The sequence below is a fragment of the Crinia signifera genome, chromosome 19 (genome assembly GCF_055691185.1).
Source record: "Crinia signifera chromosome 19, ASM5569118v1, whole genome shotgun sequence".
NCBI lineage: Eukaryota > Metazoa > Chordata > Amphibia > Anura > Myobatrachidae > Crinia > Crinia signifera.
This window is the reverse complement of record NC_139226.1, coordinates 85,097,837-85,125,817: the sequence shown is the minus strand read 5'-3', so window position 1 is coordinate 85,125,817 and position 27,981 is coordinate 85,097,837. Positions and strand designations below refer to the sequence as shown.

Genomic DNA, 27,981 nt, shown 5'->3' with positions numbered 1-27,981 from the left:
TGTGTTCATCAGCTCACTGATCACTTCTAGTGTTCTGTCCTGCACTGCTCAGATCCATGTGCATTCAGTGACAAGTCATTGGGAATAATTCAGCGTGGATCGCTAATCAGAAAGTTCTCAGTGGACTGCGACAACAGAGAAAGAATAACTGCCCCGCTCAAATCTACGAATGCAACGCAAATGGCAATATTTTTTGCAGATCTATTCACAACAAAATCATCAAACCAGTTTCTTCCATCTGCACCAGTCTTTAGGGCTTCCACTAATGTGCTAGAGAACCGGGCTGGAAGTGGTCATCACTGATATCAGAGACCCACCTGATAAAGGCTGGGGCCTGTCTGCGTATTCACAAACACCCAGAAAACTACAGATTTTCACCCTTAAACTCCAGCTTCCTTTCAATAAATCTTTGACTGCTCTGCGTACGGATAGTGTTCCGCTATTTGGGCATGTGCATATGCGATGTGAACGCTGCCCATGCGTAATCAATTGATAATCGCTCAATTTGCAAATTCTCTGATTAGCGATCTATGCTGATTTAAGGCCAATACTGGGAATTGCATTACAGAGAGAGCAGTCAGTGAGTGCTGTAGGATAGAATTGGTGCCACAGATGCAGTGTATACTGACATTGCCTGATAGCCTGTATGTACCACTCAGGAAAATGGGAAAATACTCCCCTTTACTCATTTGCATCCCCACCCTCCTCCAACATTGACTTTTATATGTGTGTGTCTCCTTGGGCCAGACTGCTGGCGGGGGGCAATGTCCAGCGTCCAGTTCACAAGGTTTGGGATATTTCCCACACGTCTGCGATGGGATATTGCGATAACGGCGTCCAGATATGAGCGTGCTGTGAGGAGGGACAAAGGCGGTACACCAGGGCCTGCAAGAGTGGTTCCCTGAGGGAGCAGCACAGCCAGGCTGTGAGAAGAAATTCTTCTTTCTGGGGGCCGCTATGCTCTCTGAAATGACTTCCATATGAAAGTGGGCTCTGCTGGGGGTGTGAGAAACGCGTCTCTGGGAGTGGAATTAGTGGGTGCTGCAATCTGCCATTTCCAAAACCACATGTGAGATTGGGGGGGGGGGGTAAATAAGACCCTTTAACCCTTTTTTCGCTGTGCCGCGTCTGCAGCTGATTACATGGCGAGGGCCTGGATCCGGTTCCCACATTACATGAGTGTAAATGTCGTGCGTGTTGCCCGGGAGGACTGCGGGCTGGGAGGAGGTTAATCAGTCAGTGTGGGAATATTTGGAAGCTGCAGAGGAGGGAGCTGTGATTGGGATCCCATGCAGGCTCTGACGCCTTACTGGTGGACTCACATTACACTGGTATGACTCAGTCATGGGAGGTGGGGAGAGATGGGCCATTAACCCTGCCACATCTGGCCAGGCCAGCAGCCTGCTCTGGGTTTATGTGTGGGCCCGATGGCTTTTACAGGCCACTTGATAGCCCTGTGTGGAATAAACACCAGACTCTTAGGGAGGCCCCTCACCGGGCACAGTATGAGGGTCTCCTCCGTTCCTCCCTGTGATGTAGCTCTATTTACAGAAGAATTGACACTTCCATTTGTGGCTGTAAGGAAACCGTGTATTATGTTGCTTTCACATTGCGTAAACGTTTAAGAACCGGTATTTCGAAACAGTATTTAAAAGGGGTCTGAGCCACTAACCCCCTTTCACATTGCAGGTGAAAACATTTTTAAATAGTATGTAAGTACCATTCACACATTCAACCAATTTAACCCCCAAGGAACACGTTTCAAGCCATAGAAATAGAGCCGTTCACACTGCATAAAACACTGCTTTTTAACCGTTTAAGAAATACCGGTATTTCTTAAACGATTAAAGCACCCTGGAGCTTTCACACTGCAGCTCTACCCATTTTCAAAGGCAAAAAAAATGGCAATATACCCTTTAAAAGCTGCAGCGTGCAAGGGGTATTAGATTTACAGTGAACATGTTTTCTTGTACTTCCCCAACTTCTTTCCCTCGTCGTAGCTTTGTAGACATAAAGGGTACTTATGTAGTAACTGGGCTGCCGATTTTGAAATCGGGTCCATCGCATCGCATCGCACCCGACCATATCGCATGCGATGCGATGCAATGCGATGCGATGGACCCGATTTTTCCATAGGAATCAATGTTAAAATGGACTGAGTCCATTTTAACATGGAATTCAATGGGAAAAGGGGTCCTTTTCATACCCCTACTATCCAAGTGGGCATGGGGTTGGATATAAACCTGTGGCGAGCGTAGCGAGCCACCGAGCCCGAAGCGTAGCGAGCCCCGCGAGGGGACACAGAATACCGTCCCCTCGCGGGGCTCGTCACGCTTCGGGCTCGGTGGCTCGCTACGCTCGCCACAGGTTTATATCCAACTCCATGCCCACTTGGATAGTAGGGGTATGAAAAGGACCCCTTTTCCCATTGAATTCCATGTTAAAATGGACTCAGTTCATTTTAACATTGAATCCTATGGAAAAATCGGGTCATCGCATCGCATGCGATATGGTCGTATGCGATGCGATATTGCATCGCATCTGATTGTATGCCTTAACTTAAGGCATACAATCAAAAAATCGGCAGCCCAGATACTACATAAGTACCACATAAAGAGAACAGGGCTGAGCTTTAGGATATGCTTGTTTTATTTGTAACAATTTCCAAACATTCAAATGTTGCATTTCCCAGAAGCCTCTTCCGATCTGAAAATAAGCAACATATTTGATGGATAGTAATCCAAAAACCCTGGCATGCCAAGATATATTCCTGGAAGTAGAGTCAGACAGGTGTGATGGTGATACCACTGTACTTCTATCTGTCAGCCAGTCTTCTGTGTAGCTGCTTTGTCATGTGAGGGAATAGACCAGCCATGTCCAAACTGCGGCCCTCCAGTTGATGTGAAACTACACATTCCAGCATGCCTTGCTATAGTTTTAGCATTCCCTAATAGCAAAACTGTGGCAAGGCATGATGGGACCTGTAGTTTCACAACAGCTGGAGGGCCATAGTTTGGACATGCCTGGAATAGGCGGATTTTACTATTCTTTGCACCAGGTACAAGGCAGCAGGTGCAGATTTTGGGGTCGAAAGTAATTCGGTCGACACATGAGCGAAATGGTCAGCACAGGAGAAGGTTGAAATGTTTTTTTCACTTTTTGTTGTCTGTCAAAATGGATACTGTATACGTTTACCACGTCCTCACGAGTTTTTCTTTTTTTTGAGCCGCCAGGCGTTATTTTTCATACCCTACCATCCTCTACGGCGTGGTGGAAGAATATAATAAAATGCAGCGAGGCACTGTGCCCGAAGATTGGCAAGCGCAGCGGTACACTAAAGGTGGCCATACACACGCAGATTTATCTTCAGATCTGGCTGGTTGGAACAAAAACATGGTTATGGATGAGAGCATTTGCTTGGAAATGCTGGAAAACTGACAAACTGTCACTCATCCATAACCATGTTTTTGTTCCAACCAGCCAGATCTGAAGAGAAATCTTACTAGTGTATGGGCACCTTTTAGACGGATGTCGATATTTGTGACAAAAACGTGAATACTCACCTTTTGACTGTCAACCTTACCATTGTCGACCTAATGCTTGTGTCATCCTTTTGACCCTGTTGACCTATTTCAGGTGTCGACCATCAGTGGTGGACCTAATGTATGTCGACCTAAATACAGTCAACCCTATGACCCTTACCCTAAATTCTAACCATGCCCACTTCGATCATGATTAAAAAAAAAAAGGTACTTGTTTCCTAGCACGGAGCCCGTCGTATGCCATCGCATACCACTAATTAAGGTATGCGATGGGACCCGATTCTCGGGTCCTAAGACCCGCACTGTACAATTTTAATATCTCGTCGCATCGCATGGCATGCAATGCGATTATTAATTGTACAGGCACCCTGATGGGTGAATACTATGTTAAATGCACCCCCATTGTTAACGCCACCCCCACTATCAACCCGAAGCGTAGTGAGCCCGCAAGGGACGGCGGTACGCGTCCTCCGACCTCTTCATACCCCCACTATCCACGTCGGCGTGGAGTTGACTTTATATAGTGTGGTGAGCGCAGCGAACCACCGAGCCCGAAGTGTGGCGAGCGCAGCGGAATACATGTGAAGTAATCCGCGTCCGCTCGCCACTCTTCGGGCTCGGAGGCTCGCCACACTATATAAGGACAACTCCACGCCGACGTGGATAGTGGGGGTATGAAAAGGTCGGAGGACGCGTACCGCCGCCGCTCGCCACGCTTCGGGTTGGCGTTCACAATGGGGGTGCATTTAACAATGGGGGTGCATTTAACATAGTAATCACCCATCAGGGTGCCTGTACAATTAAAAAATCGGGTGTCATCGCATGCGATCAAAACTATGGCATAAGATGAAAATCGTGGACACCGTGCTAGGAAACACGGTACCAAAAAAAAAAAACAATAGAGATTAGAAAATAAGATAATTTAAAAATGTATTTCAATTATTTTGTGTGTGTGGGTCACAGAACATGTTATTTGTCTCATTGAGAGCTCTGTGGTATAGACCAGCACAGTGCATGACTTCCCATGTTCTGTGTATGTATAATGCATGTTACAGACAATGTAGGCCCGGAGCTATGCTGTAGAATACCGGCACTGATTGCAGCATAGGAAGTATGAATGGCCTATTTATGATCAACAAGACCGTTACATGAAATCGGTATCATGCTCCGGCACGCTCAGGGCACTGACAGCATGCGCCCGTACGTCACTGCCTCCCTCTATCAGGGCTGCGGTGAGAGTCTGGGGTCAGGCTACAGCCAGGCATCTCTTCTGGGTATGGATGGGCAGACAAGCTTGGGTACATGACATACTGAGACTTCAGGACAGAATGCTCCTCCGCGTGCTGCAGTGCCCCTCCCGTTGTGTTTCATCTGAAGTGGTGGACTTTTTGCGTGAGCCCCCGGCCGCTGTGATAATCCGCAGTAATATCTTCTAATCCCCTGTGAGCCTCCTGAGTGGGGACCACCAGCCGCCCCCCCCCCCCCCCCCTCCTGCCCGTATTTGTCACTGTGGGGCGTATGATGGACGGAGACGTAGTATACAGATACCGGCCTTCCGAGTGCTGAAGTTTTACTACAATACTGTGATGAAATTGAGACCCACACACAGATGGCGGAGCCTGCTGCTGAGCAGATGAATGCTGCATGCTCGGCTAGCTGCCCACCTAAAAGCTTGCTACAGACCATAGTCTTTCTATGGGGTCTGCAGCCTCAAACGAGCGAACCAGTGTTGCGATCGGAACTTGGATGTTATGTAGAAAAAGGCAACATGTGAGATGTACCCAGAAATCTCTTAGCTTTAGCAATGTGGGGGGCAAGATATTGCCCACCAGGGGGGATAATTGTCCATTCACAGGGCCAGTGACCACTCGTCTGATGGGCTCCACACACAGCACAATTTTCAGGCATTTTCTGCAACAACCAGGGCACCAAAGTTTGTTGGGCTCAGAAACTTGGGCCTGCTTGTTTTACTGAACATATACAGACCATATAACAGGGTCTATAGACTGCAGTAGATTTCCTTTCAATTGGTGACAATTTCCAGTTATGCATTAATTACCAAATCTAATGGTCAGTTGTTGTGTGCAGCAGCTGCCTGTGTGTCATCAGACTTCCCCTTGTACTGTACTCCTTATCAGGTCGGTGCCATCTACAGTGATTATCTCCCCGTCACATCACTTCAATGGTCCTTTCATCATCTTTTGCACAATCCAGGGTTAGTGTCCTTAAGCCTTCTCCACCATTGTTTGGGGGCTAATTAAGGACATTCCAAGTAATGCTAGCACTGGCATATTTGTGCAGATAAAATACAGGCCCTGGAGGCTTTAAAGACACAGTGAGTCATTACTCTGGTGCTCCGAGCTCCTGTGTTTTCCATTAAATGCAGTCTTCAAATTGCCTAAACATTGGCCATTTTCCAGGTCCATCAGGAGAAGAGATTCCTCATTTGTGGTTGGCTCCACAGCGTTCTCCTAGTCCGATCTGTATGCAGTTTATTTACTTCTGTTGTATACAAGGAGATGGGCCAGCTGCTGCTGTGTGACCAGAGCCATGCTGACAGTCGTAGCCGGGAGTTGTCCAGAAAATGGTCTGTGGGGTGTATTTCACTTACCTCTCTTTTGAGCTGTGGAGAGCCTAATAGTTATTTACTTGATGCTACTCTCATATATTGGAAATGAGAACCTCACAATAGGAGTAGAACAGCTGGCACAGAGCATCTTATCACTGTGGATGACTACAGTGTCCTCAGACATGAGGCATGCATGTTCTGAGTGACATGTCAGCATGGTTGGGGGCAGTGTGAGGGCACAGGGTGCATTTTGAGGTTTTAAAAATGGACAGGGCTCTACCGGCGGGACCCTGCTGCCTGTAATCTGTCCTCTTTGCAAATACCATGAATATAGACACTACAGACAAACTTAATGAGTGTATGTGACTCTGCTTCCCTGTACTGTGACTCATTCTGGATTATTACCTGGTACATTAACCCTGTGATGCCCGCTGCAGGAGAGACCTGTCTGGATACCCTGACTGACTCCGCCGACTCCTCAGTTGGTCGGTTGCCAGGGACAGTCCTTTGTACTTGGCACCACACAGGGTAGTGTTTCAGGATGCTCACTTTGCTCTGCATTTGGCTCTGAGATATTTCTCTGTATTTGCCAAATAATTATTCCTAGAGGTAAATCAGGGTTTGTCATGTTCTCTCTAGAAGTAGCTGGAAATTTGGCAAAGCTCACGTAGCATGACACAGCAGCAGCCTGTTCCTGGAAAGAGATCCTCTGTTATATTCTGTATAGGCTTTATACCATTACTGATCGTGTAACGGGTGGGCGATCCGATTTCTCTGCAGTGTCTGCCGCCCTCGAATATATAAGATGGCAATACGGGGCAATTACATGACGCCTACTGTATTACACAAGGGGAGAATGCTGGACGATTGCAGGGGGGCATATTCTATAAAATTTGAATCTGAATTAAAAAATTATATATGATTTTTTTTTTTTTTTTTTTTTTTATAATTTTCTAGAATGTTACACTTTTCTGTTTTGGCCATTAGGATAGTTTTTCCCAATCTAGAGCAGTAATCCAATCATGGAAAGGTGAATGAACAATAACACACTGCATGCCCGCCATAAAGGTGCACGGTTCTTGGCCGCTGTGCGCGTGATACTGTCAGAAGAAGCAGGAACAATAATAACAGCAGCAGCAGGGCAGTCACTGAGGTCTTGCCTGTCGTTTGCCATTCATACGTATGTTCCTTCATTTGGTCTGCTGTGATTACTGCGTAGGACTAGTATGTAAGCTCTGTGGGTGATTGTCTCCCAACAGTCCTACATGTTGGCAGAGGAGGTCCCTATCCGATGTCCTCAGCGTGTTCTACAGATGATCCTCATTGTAATCCTGCTTCTTCCTGCAGATCTGGAGTGCTCCGATGTACCGCTACTGACGCCTAGCAGTAAGGAGATGATGTCCCAAGCTCTCCGCGCCACCTTCAGTGGCTTTACCAAGGAGCAGCAACGCCTGGGCATCCCCATTGGTGAGTCTCTACATACCCGGTGTGATTAAGTGTTGTAAAGCGGCATAAAACAGCCTCTAGGAGAGTAAAGGGGCTGCACTTACAGCACTCCTAGCATCTATATATACGTCTAGTGTCTGATTGTGTGTCTCCGAAACACTGCCATCTGTTGGCAGTGAGTGAAACTACATCTCTTTCTCTCACACATGTGCAAACACAGAGGCAATCACAAGGTAGCAGACTAGCTTTCGAAGCATTTGCTTCGAGCAGGCTTACTAGTGATCTATAGTGATGTTGCAGACGATTTAGAAAACTGCTTTGGTTTTCTCCACGTTATGACAATGCTCCACTTAATGTCAAAAATATTTTCATGAATGTTTTTTGCACCGTTCTGACGTTCCGCTGCAGGAACTAGAGTTACGTCTCTCTGTCCTCCTCTCTCCCAGACCCTCGGGAATGGACGGACGCCAACGTCCGTGACTGGGTATCGTGGGCGGTGAATGAATTCACACTGAAAGGTGTGGACTTTCAGAAGTTCCACATGAGCGGGGCAGCGCTGTGTGCCCTGGGGAAGGAGTGCTTTCTGGAGCTGGCACCGGATTTTGTAGGAGACATCCTGTGGGAACACTTAGAAATCTTACAGAAAGGTAAGGGAGAACAGTGATATCATTTGGTGTTTCCACATATCGGGTCTAATGTTCTGCGATCGTTTTGGAAACGAACCGATAAGTTCATTCCGGTAAAAATTAAATATCATAGAAATGTCAGATATTGTTCTGTGCCATTCACCTGCATGCGGTGGGATGGAGCAGTATTTGTGAGCAGGGAGCCTATCCTTGTATTCCATGGTGTGCTGGGGATGCTAAAGCTAAATTGAAAACAACTGGAATCCGACAGTGACAGAATAGTGCAACAGTTATCTAGCAAAACTTCAGCTTCCCATTATAGAATGCGGTATAACTGGAGAAACTTGTTTCACCCCATTTTTGTTCTAGCCGGAGTCATATGTAGCGGAATACAAGGTGTTGGGCAGATCACTGATGTCAGTTGTGTGTAATTGTGTAGCATATAAATAACAGGCCTATTTTTTTGTTTTTGGACCAGAAGATGCAAAATTCTACCAGACGAATGACCTAAATCCAGCGTATTCGGAGTCTAGATACAGCACTGACTACTTTATCAGTGAGTATTCCCGGCCGCACGTGGCGTGCACGCCAGAGCGCTGCAGAAGGCACAGTCCAGGAGTCGTGCTTGTTACACGTGACTGACGGACGTCTTCTCTTGTATCACAGGTTACGGAATAGAACATGCACAGTGCGTCCCTCCCTCCGAGTTCTCTGAGCCCAGCTTCATCACCGAGTCCTACCAGACCCTCCATCCAATCAGCTCAGAGGAACTTTTGTCTTTGAAATATGAGACTGATTACCCGTCTCCTCTTCTCCGAGACCCCTTACAGCCGGACTCTCTTCAGGGAGACTACTTCATCAAGCAGGAGGTTGTGTCTCCGGACAACATGTGCATGGGCCGGATCAGCAGAAGTAAGAGATTATGCTCGTTAGGAAAGACTAGAGGTGCTAATCCTAAAAAAAAAAAAAACATCCCACACTAACACAGCCGTGTCCCATCCAAACTCTGGGGTAAATGTATGAAGCAGTGATAAGGGAGGAGAAGTGATAAAGTACCAGACAATCGGCCCCTAACTGTCCCCTTTTAAACGGGATGCGTCATTGGGTCACCAGCATGATGGTCCACAGTCATGAGGTTGACATGCAGGAAGGTCGACATGAGTATAGGTCGACGGGATTATTAGGTCGACAGTCAAAAGGTCGACATGGATATTTTCACTTTTTATTTTGAGCCGACCTGTGCGGACGGCGGTATTTCATGCCCTAATAACCACTAGGGCTTGGTGGGAGAATGAAATAGTCTGTCGAGCATAGCGAGGCACTGCGCTTGCCATGCAAGGGAACGCAGTGCTACGTTTCGGTGTCCATGTTGATTTTATCGACATTTGGGACAAAAAAATGCGAAAAACCCCATGTCGACCTATAAACCCTGTCAACCTTACTGCATGTCGACCAACATTGTGGTGACCTAATGATCCATATCCTTTTAAACCCAGCCTGTAACTTAACAGTCAGGAGCTGATTGGTGGTGATAAAGTACCAGGCACTTTATCACGTCTCCTCCCTTATTTATTTATTTATTTGCAGTTTCTTATATAGTGCAGCAGATTCCGTTGCGCTTTACAATAGTAGACAGTGATAAAACAAACTGGGTAACAGACAGACTTGGAGGTTAGAGGGCCCTGCTGCAAGCTTACAATCTATTAGGTATATAGGAGGGAAACACAAGGACAGGCATCAGTAATAGCATAGCAGTCCCACCAAGTTACAAGTCCGTTATCACTGCTTCATACATCTACCCCTCAGCATAGTACCAGATCCCAGTGACGTACAGACTGGTGTCCTCTAGAACGCTATTAGGGTATGTATTTTGTTTCCTCTAGAGCTCGCTCTCGGGGCCTTGCTCCTGTTTGTTGAATGCTTTAGGGACTGAGGAATGTGACTTTGTGATCCTCATTTTCCTCATTTCTGGGCCGCTGACAGCACAAAGCTATTAAGTTTTTTCAAAAAAATGTTGGAAATGTAAACTCATCTGTGTCTGTGTAATCACTAACTCCAATGTGTCACGGTTCCCCATCACGTGAGCAGGGTCCAGCGAGTCACACAGCAAATTATATTATATATTAATAACATGCATGACCTCTCTGCTAAGCGAACATGATGTGTAATTCATCAATCCTGACAGTAATGTAGGGACAGCAGGGGCGTATTCAGCAAGTCGCCGGTTATTCACATAGCGCGCACACACATTCCGTGGCACTTTTACAGAGACTTTCAGTCATTTGCATCAGTTTTGTCAGAAACCAAATAACTTACCTGTATGTTTATGGATTACGGGTGGAAAGCAGAGTGCTCACTTGGAGAACATACAAACTCCACACCTATCCTGCCTTGCTCAAGAACTAGATGCATGACAACAGGGCTGTAATGCTAAGCACTACACCAGCCATGCTGAACAGTAATTAAATGTACTCGCTGTGTCTTGACATTTCATTGTCTGTTATCTCCACTCCGCTGTCTGCACAGGTAAACTTGGAGGGCAGGAGTCCTTTGAAAGCATTGAGAGTCACGACAGCTGTGACCGGCTCACTCAGTCGTGGAGCAGCCAGTCCTCGTATAACAGCTTGCAGCGCGTCCCCTCGTATGACAGCTTCGACTCGGAGGATTACCCCCCTGCACTGCCCAATCATAAACCCAAAGGAACATTCAAAGACTATGTGAGAGACCGGGCGGAGCTGAACAAAGACAAGCCAGTCATCCCCGCCGCTGCCCTGGCCGGCTACACAGGTAAGGGGCAATATGTGGCAGGCTGCTGCAGGCATGTTGTATGGAGGATGCACACAGTTTCTCATGTTCCCCGCCACCCGCGGAATTATCTTTTATCTCAGCACCTTTGTATAATCGGGTCGTGATCTATGCCTGTGATAAGCGGAGCAGCTTTCTGTTGTAAGTCTCTTTCACACCTTCTGTGTGCCTGAGCTGATAGCATCTGACGTTCCGATACACACATGGGGCATGCAGGCAGACTCTGTGCTTGTACAACTGTAAGGGAACAAAGGCTATGTACCCGGGGCGCCAGATGAAGCACAGGGCCATGTTTGGGCGCAGGAATAAGTGATGGAATAGTTACAGCGTGCTGTAATGTGCGCTGTTGCAGAAATAGTTTTGTCTGTTTTATCATTACTCAACATATATTTTAAGTCTAGATAGACTATTAGAATGCATTACCAGTAATGCTGTGCAGCGCTGAGCCTGGTGTGATATCCCTTAATTCACTGGTATGATGTTACTCCAGGCGGTACATTGTATTACACACTATCATACCATAGCAGGAGAGGCCGCAACGTCACTGGTGCATGCGATTATAGAGACCCCGCCCCCTACAGCATTCCATACCTCTCATGTCTCATCACATATGGACGCAAAGCTCTTTCCTAAACAACCCCAGATACATAAACTGTACATCCAAACCACAATTATGCACACGGGGGAGATGTGCGTTGCTTTAAATACAGAGAATTACACCCACCTCCGGCTGTGCATGAGTGGCCTGGTACACCTGCAGCATGTCCTCTGTGTGACACAAGATGGAGGCGCTTCTTTCAGTCACCTCGCTCCCAAGAATGAGTCTCCTTGTTCGGCCCCGCACCCACTTGATGTTCCAGGTGTAAGTCATCCAGTGACACCGTTCCCCGAGTTACAGCTACTGATAGTAACCCTTTATTAGGGATGTTCTCTGAGATGTTTCTCGCATTTGTGGAGTGACCAACACATTAGGAGATGGGTTATCTTGTGCTTTTATATCACATGGTTCTACCCCCATTCCAGTTTGTAAATACCAACATTCATTGAGTTGATCCTATTAGATGCGGATGATTCACGAGTGCGAATTATGATGGCACCAGGCGCACTTTACGGTGGCCGGAATTCGCCTAAAAGCGCTCACCCCTCCATAGGGTTGTGAGCAGTTTTAAGCAAATTCTGCCCAGCGCAGTGTGCAAGATCGGGTCTCGTTGCCAGCGTTTAAGCATGGCAGAATGGTACCTCTCACCCTTCGGCGCGCATAGGATCGACCCCAATGGTGTAAAGGGTAAGGACTAAACAAAGAGCAGAGGTAGAGGCGGCTTGGGATGCAGGGGGGATAATACCGCTGGTCATCGCGTATCTGCAGTTCTACTGGTGGGCCTGGGAACGTTCCTCCCGTCTGGCACCTCTGGGGATTGTGGTCACCACACACAACCGCTGTGGTCTGATAAATGGCTCAAAAAGTTTGCGCAGGTTACAATGCATTTCAGTACCCCCTTAGCTCATCCTTAATGTATTAAGCATGTAGCGCTGTGAGGCACTCGCAGGTTCTGTCTTCTGATACTAGACTTTAGATTCCGTTTTCCCATCTTGTGCCTCTATTCTTTGCACATTAAAGCCTGCTGTGTCCGGGACAGTGATAAAATGAGGCATTATGTAACTGCGGACCAGACAGTGCCCTGACAAGGGGACAAAGTAGGGTTCTGTCTTCTCCTTGTATTATTTTTAGTCCCTAGGTTCCTCTGCCCCATCCCCCCTTCTTCCCAGTAACTGAATGGGGAGACATTTTTCCAAAATGAGGCTAGCGCATTCCTATCATGTGACGGACTAATCAGACTGCTCCTCTGGCCGCCATGACTGGCCGCATTGTGCACAGGAATAGCATGTGAGTCCCATTGACTGGGTTTAGTCTTTGAACCCTGTTCAGGTTATGGGTCACTGGGGTTGCAGCGGAAGACAGACGTGTGCTGTTACCAGCCAAGTTGTGGTTGCTCGGGGACTTTCCAGTGTGTATGAACGGAGTTACCACCACCGCATTTAGGAATCCAGTCTTGTTCATGGAGTGGTCACATGTTTCAGTAATAAAGTGAAGGCACGCTCATGGCCAGGGATATTACTAGACACAATCGCACCCAATACAAAATGTATTGCTTGCCTCCTGGACATTAGATTGTGATGTCACTGTGAGGAAATGACTAACGTGGTTGTAGGGGCCTGATCTTCTCAGCAAATCCCATGTAGCAGGAATAGATTTTGAGAACAAATTCTTGTAACTGTTATAGAGGTTTGTCATTTAGGTCCTATGCCCACGGTCCTTAATTCTGCTCGTTACAGTCATGGCTGTTTATGTGGGTTGTGATTTGTAGTTTATAGTCTGCATACTGAGTAATGAGGGATACACTCTGAAGTGACAGGCAATAAATAGCATTTCCCTTATGTTAACAAAGTTCCTGGTCCGGTTAATGTGGTGGTACCATATAAAATGTTGCCTCCTTCTATCTGTTCTTGCAGGCAGCGGGCCCATCCAGCTCTGGCAGTTCCTCCTAGAGCTCCTAACGGACAAGTCCTGTCAGTCCTTCATCAGTTGGACGGGAGACGGCTGGGAGTTTAAACTATCCGATCCGGACGAGGTGAGTGCTCTTTCCCAATAAGGATTTGAAGGGCAGTTGTGTTTCAGCCACAAACATGACCAACAAGCTTAATTTCCATTGGTGGTGTTTTCTTGGCTATGGGGCGGAAATGTGAGCAGCCATAGCACCGGTCCTCAAGTATCCCCAACGGTTCATGTTTTCCAGGCCACCTGTGGAATTTTAGAATGTGACACTTGGTGATTCACAGTGCAACTGGCTGGGTGACTTTGAAAACCTGAACTATTTGAGGGCCAAGGTTGGGAATCACTGGAGTAGAGTATTTGGCTCCAGATGTATGTAAACCCCAGCAGGCAATGTGATAAGGGGGGGTGTTCTCTGAGCCACTCCTGGTGATGGCTGTTATTATATTTACTATTCTATGTTGTCATTTTCTGATAGCCATGTTAGTCTCGGATGGTCTACCTGCAATGGGTGCAGTATGGCTTACCCACAGTCAGAATTTGGAATGGGGTATGTTGGCCATGACATGCCAATATTAGTAATGCACCGAACGCAGTCATGAAGCCTCCCCAGGCTGTTCTAGAACGCATAGTTTTAATTGAATTGTCCGCTATTTATGAGCCTTTGTTTATTAGCAGTTCTTTATATAGCGCACACACATTCTGCGGCATATTATACAGTAGATCAGGTTTGCCCATTCTACAATCTATACGCCCCATCTAGTGTATACACACACACACACACACACACACACACACACACACACACACACACACACACTGGGGTTCATTTTTGCTGGGAGCCAAGTAACCTACCAGTATATTTTTGGAGTATGGGAGTAAAAAGGAATACCCGGAGAAAACCTATTCAATCACAGGGAGAATTTACAAACACCACATAGTTCCTGGGCTTGGTGGGAATCGAACCCACAATCTGTAGTGATTGTATTGCTATCCATTAGACCAGAAGTTGCCACATGTGGTCCTCAGGGCATGTTTTAAGTATATACATGCTTGGCCACAGGTGCCTTAATTAGTACCTCTGTAAATGTGATTTAACCATGTTTGCGGAGCCATGGATATACTTACAATCTGGACTGTTGGGGTGCCTTGAGGATCAGGTTTGGGAACTTCTGCATCAGTCCTTTAGATTGAGCTTGAACTTGATCAGTCCTACTTGCCTTCTCCTCTTGTAGGTGGCCAGGCGTTGGGGCAAACGGAAAAACAAGCCTAAAATGAACTACGAGAAGCTGAGCCGTGGCTTACGATACTACTACGACAAGAACATCATTCACAAGACCGCAGGGAAGCGCTACGTCTACCGCTTTGTATGTGATTTGCAGAGCCTCTTGGGATATGTACCGGAAGAGCTTCATGCCATGCTGGATGTTAAACCAGATGCGGACGAATAGGGACACAGGGATTGCTGGATGAAGGAATAAAAAAACAAAAACCTGATGGACCCAAAGTTAGTCCTCTGTGCCTAGAACTTGTTATTCACCATGGATGCAGAGGATTCTGGGAAAAGGGGGTGGGGGGGCGGGGTTGGGGTGGCATAAGACTGAGAAATCGGGTTCCTGAAGGCTTCAGTTGGTCTTTTCTCACTGTGCAGCTGAACAGGAAGAAGAGCAGTATGCTGGCTTATTCCAATAACCAGATTCACTGTAAATGTGCCAGTATTTCTGATGTGTTTTTTAACGACAGCCGTTTCATTTTCTCATTTCCTTAATGCATGTGCAGCCAGCCTTTGACAGCAGATGCAAATAATAGAAGACAGACCACACAGAGTAGCAGCTGATAACATTTCCACTGGACTCCAAATCAGGTGTGTTCTGTACGGTTCGCAGTAGTCACTGCGCAGGAGGTAGGAAGGTACTGCCACACCCGGGGAGGGGGCTATTTAAGCTTTTTTTTGTTTGCTTTTTTTTTTATGTTTGGATACATTTTGTAATTAGCTGCAGTGTTTGATGTTAGAAATGTTTAACAAATCTCAGGACAGAAAAAACCTTTTCAGTGACCAACTGCATTGAGCCCTCCATGCAGCAGTGTGCTAATGCTCCCGTCAGGCACAACGCAGCACAATCCCCCTCTTGTCAAAATTATGCATTTTGCTGACCTATCGAAATGGTCTCTTTCACGTCTTGCTTGACGGGCGTTTCACCCAGATTGTATTTTTATAGAGGCGAAACGTCTGTGTGTATATTTTCTGAGAAACTTTTTTTGTATGAGAAAATTGTACAATGCTAAAGTGTATTGGTTTGTGACATGTGCCAAAGAGAGTACAGGTGCGACAATCCTAGGTGCCGTAGCTAGATGTTCAGCCTGGTCTGTAAGCTGGGAAGTCCCACTCCGCAGTCTGGCAGTTTAGGGCACTGAAGTAGGTTGGTTACCTTATCATTATTCCCATCTGGGGACAGAAGGTGTAGTATAAGACTGCTATATACATTCCACACATCCTCAGGGTTAACCCTTTGGATGCTGAGAAACACGTCAGCGGGATTACTTAAGATTGTAATTTTTGTATATTTTTTTGGGAAAAATAAAAGAGTATTATTTAAAGCACCAGGTCCTCTGATGAGTAAATAATAAATACGTTTTATGGGAATACATCTTATTGCGTCTATTTCCTATGGCTTTTTATTCTCGGACTGTAATTGATTGGCTGGTACCTCAATTTTTCGGAGGAGACTGCAACTGGTGCTTTAAACATGAACAGAAGCAGAAGGCTTTTGCCCAGTAACTGTGATCTATGTCTTGTCAGTGTAGCACTCCAGGCTGGCTGTCTCCTTATTTACTCTGAGCAGAAACAGCCGCTCCCAGTTAGAAAGGGCACCAGGTTCTCTGTGTGTGCAACATTAAATCAGAGTATTCCTTTCAAGAGAGAATAACTACATACAAATCAAAGGGGAGAGGGTGCGCTGCATGTAAATGGCTGCAGCTGGTTCCCTCCCCCACAGCCAATAGGACCCATTGCTGATATCTGTATAGTTTCATGTTGAAGACCATGTTCTTAGTTGTATTATTTTGTTTTTTAGCGTTAACTGGAGTAATATCAGTGGTCGTGGTCAGAAATTGGCGGTGCTACATTTAAAGACCATTACAAAAATAGTAAATAATTTTTAGAATTCCCTAATAAAATCTTTATATCTGTCTATGCAAATGAAGTTGGGAAGTGTTCTGTGCTGAATGTGCCTGGGCAGAAATGTTCTGTGATAGATCATCTTTTACCGCCTATTTCTGGCGTTAATTCGCAAACGGTTGTCTAGATAATTGCACTGAGTTTTGTTTTTCACAGCATCTATCCACAGACGTTTGGTGAGTGAATAGATGCCAACCATGTGCGTGGTGAGAGGTCTGCGCAGTGGGCAACATTACGGACAGAGTCCTAGCCACTCACACACGGAGTTACTTTAGTTATACACCGCAGTGTTCTCCTAATGTGCCTTAACATGGGGAGATACCTGCTCTCCTAGCTCATTAATCTGTACATGCTATAATGTGCCTGATGTGATTTACACAGGGCTGCAGGGAACCTACACGTGATATTAATCAGGAACACAAGACATGGCAGCTCTCATTGACAAGTGATCTGTGTTTTAATATAAAGGGAATTCGGTAGGAGTTCTGTAGTTTCAGGAAAGGGTAACCAGTAGGCGAGTGTCCCCATTATAATTCGTGCAGCACCTCGCAGCCATTCATCAGTGTAACAGAGTAATGCTGCCCGTTACAGTGGTCTCATTATAATTATCGATGCCCCTACTGAATTTTAAACCAGACCACCACTTTACAGACTGTCCCCGAATGAATTGTTGTCTTACTCTATCTTTTCTGAGGATAATTCCAATGCAGGACTCAGATGAGTCGCCAGAGTCTGATTTCTGACGTCGCGCTAAATGTAATCCAATACAAATAAACTGCTGGGTGACTACTGGCGGCTGAGGAACCTATTGCGCTCCATGACTTGTGGTCCCTCTGCCGCCAGTAGCTACCCTGCGGTATATCACGCTTGCGTTCTGCTTTTCTACTAAAGTGAATAAGATGGAAGCTACTAATACAGCTACTTGTCCACAAGTCACAGCATTTACCACACTTCCCAAAAGAGTTTACAAACTATAGTTCTATGAATGATTTATATGGAGAGTGTTATACATGTTACGCATCAGTTGAGCTGGTTTTATGTTGTTGTTTTTTTTTATACCCACACATTTTATTTTGCCTAATTTATGAGAAATTAGAGAGATCTCTGTAATGACAAACTGTAGCTGATGTTTGTAGCATTTCATTACGTACTGTGTTTTTTTTTCTAATGACAATCATTATGGTAGAAAAGGGGCGAGAGTGCTCACCCGTGGGGCTCAGCGGACCAGGTCCCGAATCTATAAGATGGTGTTTTATTTCCCTGTAGTTTTTACTGATGCAGGAACATCAATTTTGATAAATATTTTTATACATATGTATATGTGAATATATATATATTCAGCCGTTTAATTTCTTACTGTTTCAAAAAATGTTATAATTAAATGAAGCATTTATACAAAAGATTTTGTTTGCTGGTTTTGTGTTTTGTAAACTGTGTACAGCGGATGAATAAAGCACCGTGTAATGTCCGGTATACGGATGACTGATCAACATTGTATCATGTCGATGTGTTTTTCACACCTTTTCCCATCGTTTGCTTGATCTATTCACCTGGACATCAGTTTGGACGAGTAACCTTGACAAATGGTGGCGATCAAAGCAAGCCCTGTAAGTTACACCTCTATATTCCATATTATGTGACCACTATCCGCACACAGTACAAGATATGAAGCGAGATTTAATAGTGCGATTTTTAGACTTTTGCGATTTATTTTTTTCGCAAAAAAACTGCTGAATTTGCCCGTTTTCCAAAAAATCGCCCATTTTCAGCTCTATTTTTTTTCCCTCACACTTTTTTTTTTGTCCCTTCACAATTCGCATCCAGATGTTTTCCCATTATAAAGAATACAACTTGCAAATTTAATAGGGTGCAATTTTTGGTAAACGTTACCTTTTAAATCTGGAAAAAGAATAGACCAGGTTTGACAGGCGAATTTGACAGAAATATGAGATTTGTGCATTGTTCGGTCTTAAACTACGTGTAAAAGTTAATATTATAAAAAAAAAAAACTGCCCCCTGCCTTTTTTTATTTATTTTTTCACACAATAACCAAGCCTACCAAATCACACATGTCCTCAAATTCGCACATTTTCGTGACTAAAAATCACACCATTTGCTGTGAATTTGCACCTCATTAACCCCTGCAGTGTTTTTTTTTTTTAAGGTAGCGCTCCCCACTGGATGAGTTTTTTAGGGGGAGCAGTACCTTTAAAAAAAACCACCACGCTGAAGCTGATTTCAGCCATCAGCTCCGCGGCGCTGCCCAGCTCTAATCAGTGGCAATTCCAAGAATTTTCCGGGCTTGTCAGTCTGGGCACTAAGTCATAGCCCAGAAAATTCTTGGGATTACCACTGAAGGGGTTAAATAGTTGAATTCTTCCAAAATATGCGATTTCAAAAAAATATGAGAAATTGCGATTTTTGGAACCTTACTAAAAATCGCATCCTATTAAATCTCACCCATGATCTAGAAAAACCTGTGTCAATCTTTCACCCTGTGATCCTGATGTACCTGTCGATCTTGGCAGAATTTTTTTACCTGCCGAACTAATGCATGTCAACCTAGAGATTTTACAATGATAATTCCACACCCCTAATGTTCTAACAATGTTTAGTAGATATAAATAAGTAACGAGAAACGCCGGTGCTCTACGGAGGAAATGTACTAAAGGTCTTAAAGGGCTGAAATCAGATTCTGTCTCCTTTTTTTTTTTCTATTGTATCCTAGAGAATGATACCCAGAATCTGTTTGGTTGGTTATGGGCAACATAGCTTATTTTCTGAGCATAAGTAAATGACTCCAGTGTCCAAAATCCACAGAGATGGGCTCCAATATTACACATAGAGAAATATTTGCATTGCCTTCCTGTAACCATGCATTTCTCAGAATCCCCATGTATGGTCATGGTATGTAGCCCACGGACATTGAACTTAAAGTGGTAAATTACTAGTAAACTGTTTTCTTGTCTCCATGGTAACCCCAACATTTTGCTGCTGTTGGACTATTGATGATTTACATTATAGTGACCAGTACTCCCCCATACGTACCCGCACTATAAATATCTGACACTCTGCTTAGTGACATCTGTTTCACAGTGTATATGGACTATACAGTATGTTCTGGGGATGAAGGGAAATTGGGATGATCGTTGGATTGTTTGCACAGCAGCACATGTGTTACCAGGCATTAGAGAGATATTTACAAACGGGCAGTTTGCCAAAGATGCTGATCATTGGCTGCGTTACCGATGGATTTAAAACAGCAACATAAAAATAGAAACAATCCTGGTTTAGCATTTATTTCCACTGCTTTTTTAACACTCAGTTATTGGTGCTGATGGGCCATTTGTGGAATATTAAATGTTAAAGTCGGCCATTCACTGATACCCATTCATATCGGAAGCTAATTGTTCCTAGCCTGAATGCAGGTAATAAGTACAGGGAAAGAGAACGGTTGGATGCGCTAATATAAAATTATAAATATCATAAATTATGCAAAAGAAAACCTGGTCAGGTATGGAAAAGGGAATAAGCAATTTTAATTTATGCAAAACAATAAGAAATTGGTAAAATACAGAAATATTTTAAAAACAATATGGACATAAGGTCAATAGTCACCCATTACGTTGTTAGACTGGTGTGCCAGTCATTGGAAGGAACCCCAGTGGGTTTTGTTGTTGGAGTCCAGAGAACACAATTTATTTGTAATCCAATTTGTTGGTATTTGAGGTAAAGTGGGAATATTCTGGTGCTTCCACAGAGAATTGCCAGGCCTTTAGGAGGTGGCGTGCCTCCAAAACGATCTGTATGCCACGGATGGTGGTAGTTGAACCAGTCCACTTGGTCTCTCAGTACAGCTCGCAATAAACACTTTGGATCCAATTCCTTGGGTATATCAAGTGCAAAGGTGAAATAGCACTGGCAAGGGTTTTGCTGGCAAGGACTCAATGACCATATATCCTTTAAGAATAAACACCTACGCGTTTCGCTGACTACAGCAGCTTTGTCAAGGTCTTGAAAAAGTGTTTATTGCGAGCTGTACTGAGAGACCAAGTGGACTGGTTCAACTACCACCATCCGTGGCATACAGATCGTTTTGGAGGCACGCCACCTCCTAAAGGCCCGGCAATTCTCTGTGGAAGCACCAGAATATTCCCACTTTACCTCAAATACCAACAAATTGGATTACAAATAAATTGTGTTCTTTGGACTCCAACAACAAAACCCACTGGGGTTCCTTCCAAGGACTGGCACACCAGTCTAACAACGTAATGGGTGACTATTGACCTTATGTCCATATTGTTTTTCAAATATTTCTGTATTTTACCAATTTCTTATTGTTTTGCATAAATTAAAATTGCTTATTCCCTTTTCCATACCTGACCAGGTTTTCTTTTGCATAATTTATGATATTTATAATTTTATATTAGCGCATCCAACCGTTCTCTTTCCCTGTGTATATTGTATTGGGGGTGACTCCCCCTTTTTTCTGGATTGCTGCTTCTAGTCAAGCACACCCATACCAAGCGCCTTATTGATATAGTTTATCTATATTTTCTCCTTACAGGTAATAAGTAGTCTGGATTGTTTAATTGGATAATTACACCTATCGTTCAGCCAATTCAGTACACATCGTGCAGTGCACAAAGGAAAAACTGCTACTGTCATATTGCACTTACCCCTATACGCTCACTCTGACAGGTAAACAGAGTAGATTCCATGCTTGACAACTAGCCGGGACTGTCTGGGAGGCTACTGGGTGTATTAGACAGACCGGTATTAAATCAGAAAAAAAATGTGGGACTATACCAGTGGTTCCCAAACTGTGTGCCTAGGCACCATGGGGTGCCCCAGGACACTTGCAGGGGTGCCTTGGGTTGGTGGACCAAGATCAATTCATATTATTTATGGTCAATGTACCAGGCAAAACCAGTGCTGGTGGCTGCCAATCATAATATATGTGGACAAACAGAAGCAAATCCTGTCCCTCACCAGATAACTGTGACATATAAACACAATGCACTTCATTTACTATTATATTTCTTCAGAATTTCTCAATAAGAAGCATTTGGCCTAGCGGTGCCTTGAAAATATTTTGATGCTCTAGGGTGCCGTGATTCGAAAAAGTTTGGGAACCACTGGACTATGCACTAGAGATACCAATGTGTGTGAAAAACAATTGATTAATACCCTTAAAGCTGCAGTGCAACAATGTGGCTACCAGCCCACATTTGAATGAAAAACAAGAAAAAAAGCAAAAGACACTGCACTATACTGCAATTACTAGTATTTTAATTAAAGATATTAGTAAAAAAAATAGTGATGCACAGATTTGTATATCTCTATCCCATGTTCAGACACAACAGTACAATTAATAAACATTCACAGACAATATAAACAATAATGATGACCAATATAGATAAATGACCAGAGTTAGCCAAACATGTTAGTAGTTTTCTTTGTGAATACCAAAAATATTGTTCAAACAGCTGTGAGGTTTCATGTAGCTTTGAAGCAGATTTTTGAATTAAAGCTTGTTAGTAGTGTAGTAGAGAAGTACAGTTTTTTTAAAGTGCAGGCATATAGGAATATATAATGCAGCAGTTTTTGGCAAGAAAGCATTGTTAGTAAAGTGCGAACAGTTTGTAGAGGGTATAATTACTACATCCTTGAGGCAATGTAAGATTCTTTGTTCTTATGAGAGATTTTGTATCCAAAGGATTGTAAACCAGAATTGGTGTAGTAAATGAGGAGAAGGTATCAAATCATACGTCTATTATGATCATAATACATATATTACACCCTATCCATATGTAGGACATTACACCCCAACATGTCCTCACCATTGGCCATAATACATCTATTACACCCTATACAGAAATAGGACACTACACCCCAACATGTCCTGACCACTGTCCATAATACATCTATTACACTCAGTGGTGCAAGTATGGCGGTACGGGGTGGTACGGCGTACCGGTAAAAGATATACTGCCGGTACCCCGTACCGCCATAAAAAATGCCCACAAAAATGCTCAATGCTCAAGCGCTCATATGGAAGTGGCGGGGGGCGTGGCCTCTGCCGCCCCGCCACAGCTGATAGCGGTCGGAGGGGAGGGGAGCGCATCGCGCGTATCTCCCTTCCCCTCCCTGTGTCACTGTGACACAGATGCCTGCTCTCAAATCAGAGCTCGCGGGCTGGCAGCCAATCAGGAGCCAGCCCGCGAGAGAGACTGCAGTGCTGAAGAGTGGAGACACGGAAGATGCGCTCCCCTCCAGTCCCCAGGGAAGATGCAGGCAGCGGCGGCGGGGAACTAGAGGAGGGGGAGAACACCTGATGGTGAGTTGCTGCTGAAGACTGTGGGGGCATTCATGTGTGGCACTGGGGGCATATGTGTGGCCCTGTGGGGGCAGATCTGGCACTGCGGGCATAGGTGTGGCACTTTGGGGGCAGATCTGGCACTGCTGGGGCATAAGTGGAACCTTGCGGGCATATGTATGGCACTGTGGGGGCGTATGTGTGGCACTGGGGGCATACTTAGCACTGTGTGGGCATATCTAGCACTGTGGGGGCATATGTGTGGCACTGTGGGGAATATGATATTTGGCACTGGGGCATATGTGTGACACTGTGGGGGCATTTATGCGCGGCACTGTGGGCATACCTAGCACTGTAAGGGCATATGTGTGGCACTGTGGGTGCATATCTGGGACTAGGGTACCAGCAGTAATGCCTGGCAGATCTCCAACTGCGGGGAGGATGAGAGCTGGGTGCACCCTTGCACGCCCGGCACAGGGGCTCCAGCGGCCGCATTACTGCGGGGGAGAGCTCCAGCAGCGGCAGTAATGTGAGCCGTGTGCGCCCGGTGAGGAAGCTCCAGCGGCAGCCGTACTCCGTGTTTGAGCCCGGCGGGGGAGCGGCAGTAATGTGAGCTGGGGCACACTCCATGTGTGCGCCCGGTGAGGGAGCCCCAGGGGAAGCCATGCTGTTAGCCGGCGCTCTCCCTGTTTGCGCCCAGCAGGGTAAGTACTATGAGCCGGGCGCACCTCATCGTGCCACCCAGCAGCACCCCCAGAGCAGAGCAGCATCAAGCAGGCTGACTCTCTGCCAATATTTTAATAAAAAATAAAAAAAATTCCGGGTTCCTGAAAGATGTGCCGGTATGCTATACCGCTGCATACCAGCCCACTTCGGCCACTGCATAGGACATTACACCACCAACATGTCCTAACCACTGGACATAATACTGTACATCTATTACACCATATACAGACATAGGACACTACACCCCCCCCCCCCCCCAACATGTTCTGACCAATATAGCGAAAAATATATAATTTTGAAAGCCCTTTCTGAGCAATATCTCTTACTATATCTTCTAGTCCGCTGGTTCCCAACTCTGCTCATCAAGAACCCCAAACAGTTCACGTTTTCCAGATCACCTGTGGATTTTTAAAATGTGACATTTGGTGATACACAGTGCAGCGGCTGGGTTACTTGGGGAACCTGAACTGTTAAGCCCTGTAGACATGCATCGATTTTTCCCAATTTTCGATTTGATTTTGCTTGAATCCCAAACGAAATCGAATGTTTTTTGTGTCGCTTTAGATTCGATGCGCGCTCCCGTTTTCACAAAATCGAACAGAAAAATCTACTGTGCAGCTAAGGAAATATCGAATTCGATCTAGTAAATCGAATGTGTACAATGTACCATGAATGTATATTGAATTCAATATCTAATGCAAAAGTACAAATCTAATGCCAAATCAAATGGAAAGATCTAATGTCAGATCTAATAGAAAATCGAATCTAACATCGGTTCGAATCAAAAGCAAATCGATGTGTGTGTACAGGGCTTTAGACTGCATCTACACATTGCATTTTAGCAGGATGCAGCAGGCTTGTGTACATATCCTCCTGAGCAAGAATCCTGCCAAACAGCTCCTGTTATGCTACATCCTGTCAATCAGCTCCTGTTCCGCTACATCCTGCTAAACAGCTCCTGTTCTACTGCATCCTGCTAAACCGCTCCTATTCTACTGCATCCTGCTAAACCGCTCCTATTCTACTGCATCCTGCTAAACAGCTCCTGTTCTACTGCATCCTGCTAAACAGCTCCTGTTCTACTGCATCCTGCTAAACAGCTCCTGTTCCACTGCATCCTGCTGTGTAGATGCAGCCATAGATTTAAATATGAAGGCTCTATCCTGCCAAACAGGTCCCTTTTAAAAGGAACCTATGAAAATGCAATATGTAGACGCACCCTTAGGGGTATTTGGGGATGGGGGTTTGCAACCACTGCTCTAGTCACTAGTGTGTATAGGGCTTTAGGAAGAAGTAAGCCCAGCTGCAAATGAGGATATTAGGCATTTGTGGGTCATAAAACTATCAGATCTAGTAGGTACTACAGCAGTCCTGGATTAAAGGGCCAACAGTTAATAGGTAGATGGCAAAAGGTTGACATGCACAAATGTGACAGTGACAAAAGGTCGACATGAGTTTTTCATGTTTTTTTGTACCAATGTGGACACTTGATTGTGTGGACCCCCCAATAGCGCTATCGCTGCATTTGGCACACTTTACCGTGTTGACCTCTTTACCAGCAACCTATCATTCGGAAACTGTTACAGCTTGGCGCTGCATTACACTCATGCAGCTAATCAGAAGCTTGCTGTCCATTTCTAATCTCTGGCCGTAGGACTAGAAATTACTCCATATTAAGGTTCTCCATTGCCAGGTCACGTCCTGTATCACCTCTGTATATAATTCATATAACCATGCATGGTACTTCTTTACTTTCACGGCGCCAGCATGGCGCCGCGCGTCTGAGTCCCCTTGCGGGGCTCGCTTCGCTCGCCCACGCTGCGGGCTTGGTGGCTCGCCACGCTATTTAAAATCAACTCCATGCCAACATGGATAGTGGAGGTATGAACTATCCATGTTGGCATGGCGTTAAGTTCCTTTATTTTACATAGTTTGTGGTGAGCGTACAAGCCGGAAGTAGCGCGGCGCCATGAAAGTAAAGAAGTACCCCATGCACTGGTCAGCGGTGGGAGGGTGGCCAATATCTGCTCCAACCTATAGGATGCAGTGGATGGTATCGGTGCCTGCAGCCTGACCTCGCCTCTGGATTATCAGCCCTGTGTGTCTGGGTTATTGATGCCTCCTGTGAATCTGCCAAGGCAGCTTCAGGCTAAACACTTGCAACATGTGGTTTGAATTTCATCCTTTACTCCCTGCCGTCCTCCTGTTCCCGTTCATGCCCTGAGCTGCTCACTGCCTGCAGTCTCCCGGCCCTGCACTGAGCATCTCTTTGTGTCTCTTGGCCTCACTCAATGCCCAGAATTGCAGCCACTGAGTCACCATCCTCAGAACAAGGTTTGATAGTTGCAGAACTCAGCAGAGCCTGACGCAGCACCTTGTCAGCAAATCCCACGATGTACTGTGCTCCCCACAATGTCACACCTGCACCACTACCCACATATTGGAACCACTGTGCTCACTTCTGAGAAGAGACCCCGACTGCATCACAGAGGTAATGAATGTGCTATGAGCAATCACCAAGTTGTCTGACAAGTGATGACACCCATCCTTAGTCATAAAATGATGGATGATGGATCCATCTGTATGATGGATAACCGTACAGTAATCCCAAACGTACTGATTCAGTGCTGCCTGGGTACAGCGCCGCCATAGGCCTCACTTACTGCAAGCTCATGGCAGACAGGGGAGTATTCTGGAGAGTGGTCTAACAGTCGCCATACAGTATGTACAAGTTTTGGGTTCAGCCCCCTTCCGAGCGCTGTGCAAACACCATCTACCCACAGCCATACAGTATGTGTAGAAGCCTATTGGGTTTGCAAATTGCCACAGCACACGTATGATATTACACGGTAGAGCACAGTGATTGCATGTAACACTCCTCCTAACCCGGGCGCTCTCTGAGTGGAGTTTGTATGTTTCACCATAATAACCAGGTGTGAAAGGAGGCAGGAGGTACATAGAGTCCCACAGCGGAGCTGGACCATGGCGGTGGTGGTGTTACTCCTCAGCTGGTAAACGCAGCACATTTGCAAAATGCTTATCGACCAACACTTGGACAAAAAAAAGCTGTATAAGACCCCACCACCATCTTTTTTATTCCAATTATTTTTTTTTATCCAAAGCCACCATGGTCACACCTGGCCGTGGTCCTGAATGTACACATAAGCTGACCAGAATGGTGCCAGGGGGATGCAGTTAGAATCCCAGCGGTCAAAATCCCAATGCTGGAATCCCAACACTTTCTCCCTCTATGGGTGTCCACGCTACCTGGCCAGGGTGGGTGGGGGGATCGATCCATGTGTGCGCCCCCCCCCCGTCAGGATTCTGACCGCCGGGATTCCGACCTCCTGGATTTCCTACCAATCCTGTGCCAGGTACCAGCGCAGGATCATGGTTACAATGTACCAAGGAGCTGTGGAGGGCTGCGGGGAGAAGGGACCCCAGTGTAATATTCTTGGAGGCGTTCTACACTGTCCTCACCCTACACAGCGCCAGGGGTCCCAATATACCAACATAAGGACTTTGATCATGTAGTTATGGAACATGTAATGAAGGCGGCATGTACCACAGATGTGCTGTAACATAGAAGCCTGCAGAACGCTGCACATGTGTACAATTTGCACCATGTATTCTGTGGTTATTCCCTGTCCGTGTGACAGCTGGCACTTGGGATAAATAAAGATCCTCAAAGAAACCCTCACAGAACTGTCTGACACATGTGTCGCATGGGATAATGCAGCATTTGTGTAATGTGAGGATCTCTGTATTGTACACAGTCATTCCGTGTGCGGTTCTCCAGATCTCAAATCCTAGATTGTGTAACAGTGGTCTAGACCAGTAGTAGCCAACTACAGTCCTCGAGAGTTACCAACAGTTCACATTTTCCAGACAACCTAGCTGCTGCACAGGTGCACTCATTACTCACTAACACATTTTGAAAGATCGACAGGTGGAGCTAAATACTTCACTTGTGATTCTATGAGGAGGTTTGTAAAACATTAACTGTTGGTAGCTCTCGAGGACTGGAGTTAACTACCCCAGGTCTAGACAAACACACACACACAATGCACCCACACCCTGGCCTGCAGTCCTGAGCCAGCACCCACACCCTGGCCTGCAGTCCTGAGCCCACAACCACACCCTGACCTGCAGTCCTGAGCTCGCAACCACACCCTGGCCTGCAGTCCTGAGCTCGCAACCACACCCTGGCCTGCAGTCC

General features: G+C 45.6%; 1 protein-coding gene across 5 annotated transcripts in view; it reads left to right on the top strand.

The window, feature by feature from the left end:
• ETS1 (ETS proto-oncogene 1, transcription factor) overlaps positions 1-18,117 on the top strand; it is a 106,894-nt gene extending 88,777 nt beyond the window's left edge. For 3 of the 5 annotated variants that reach the window (XM_083162834.1, XM_083162836.1, XM_083162838.1), the window contains 7 exons: positions 7,459-7,578; positions 8,004-8,204; positions 8,662-8,739; positions 8,850-9,095; positions 10,710-10,970; positions 13,500-13,618; positions 14,775-18,117. In XM_083162834.1, coding sequence (XP_083018960.1) covers positions 7,459-7,578; positions 8,004-8,204; positions 8,662-8,739; positions 8,850-9,095; positions 10,710-10,970; positions 13,500-13,618; positions 14,775-14,990 — 1,241 coding nt within the window. In that variant the 3' untranslated portion in view covers positions 14,991-18,117. The remainder of the gene's footprint in view (positions 1-7,458; positions 7,579-8,003; positions 8,205-8,661; positions 8,740-8,849; positions 9,096-10,709; positions 10,971-13,499; positions 13,619-14,774) is intronic. The other 2 variants (XM_083162835.1, XM_083162837.1) reach the window with 1 other exon arrangement.
• Positions 18,118-27,981: the final 9,864 nt, after the last annotated feature.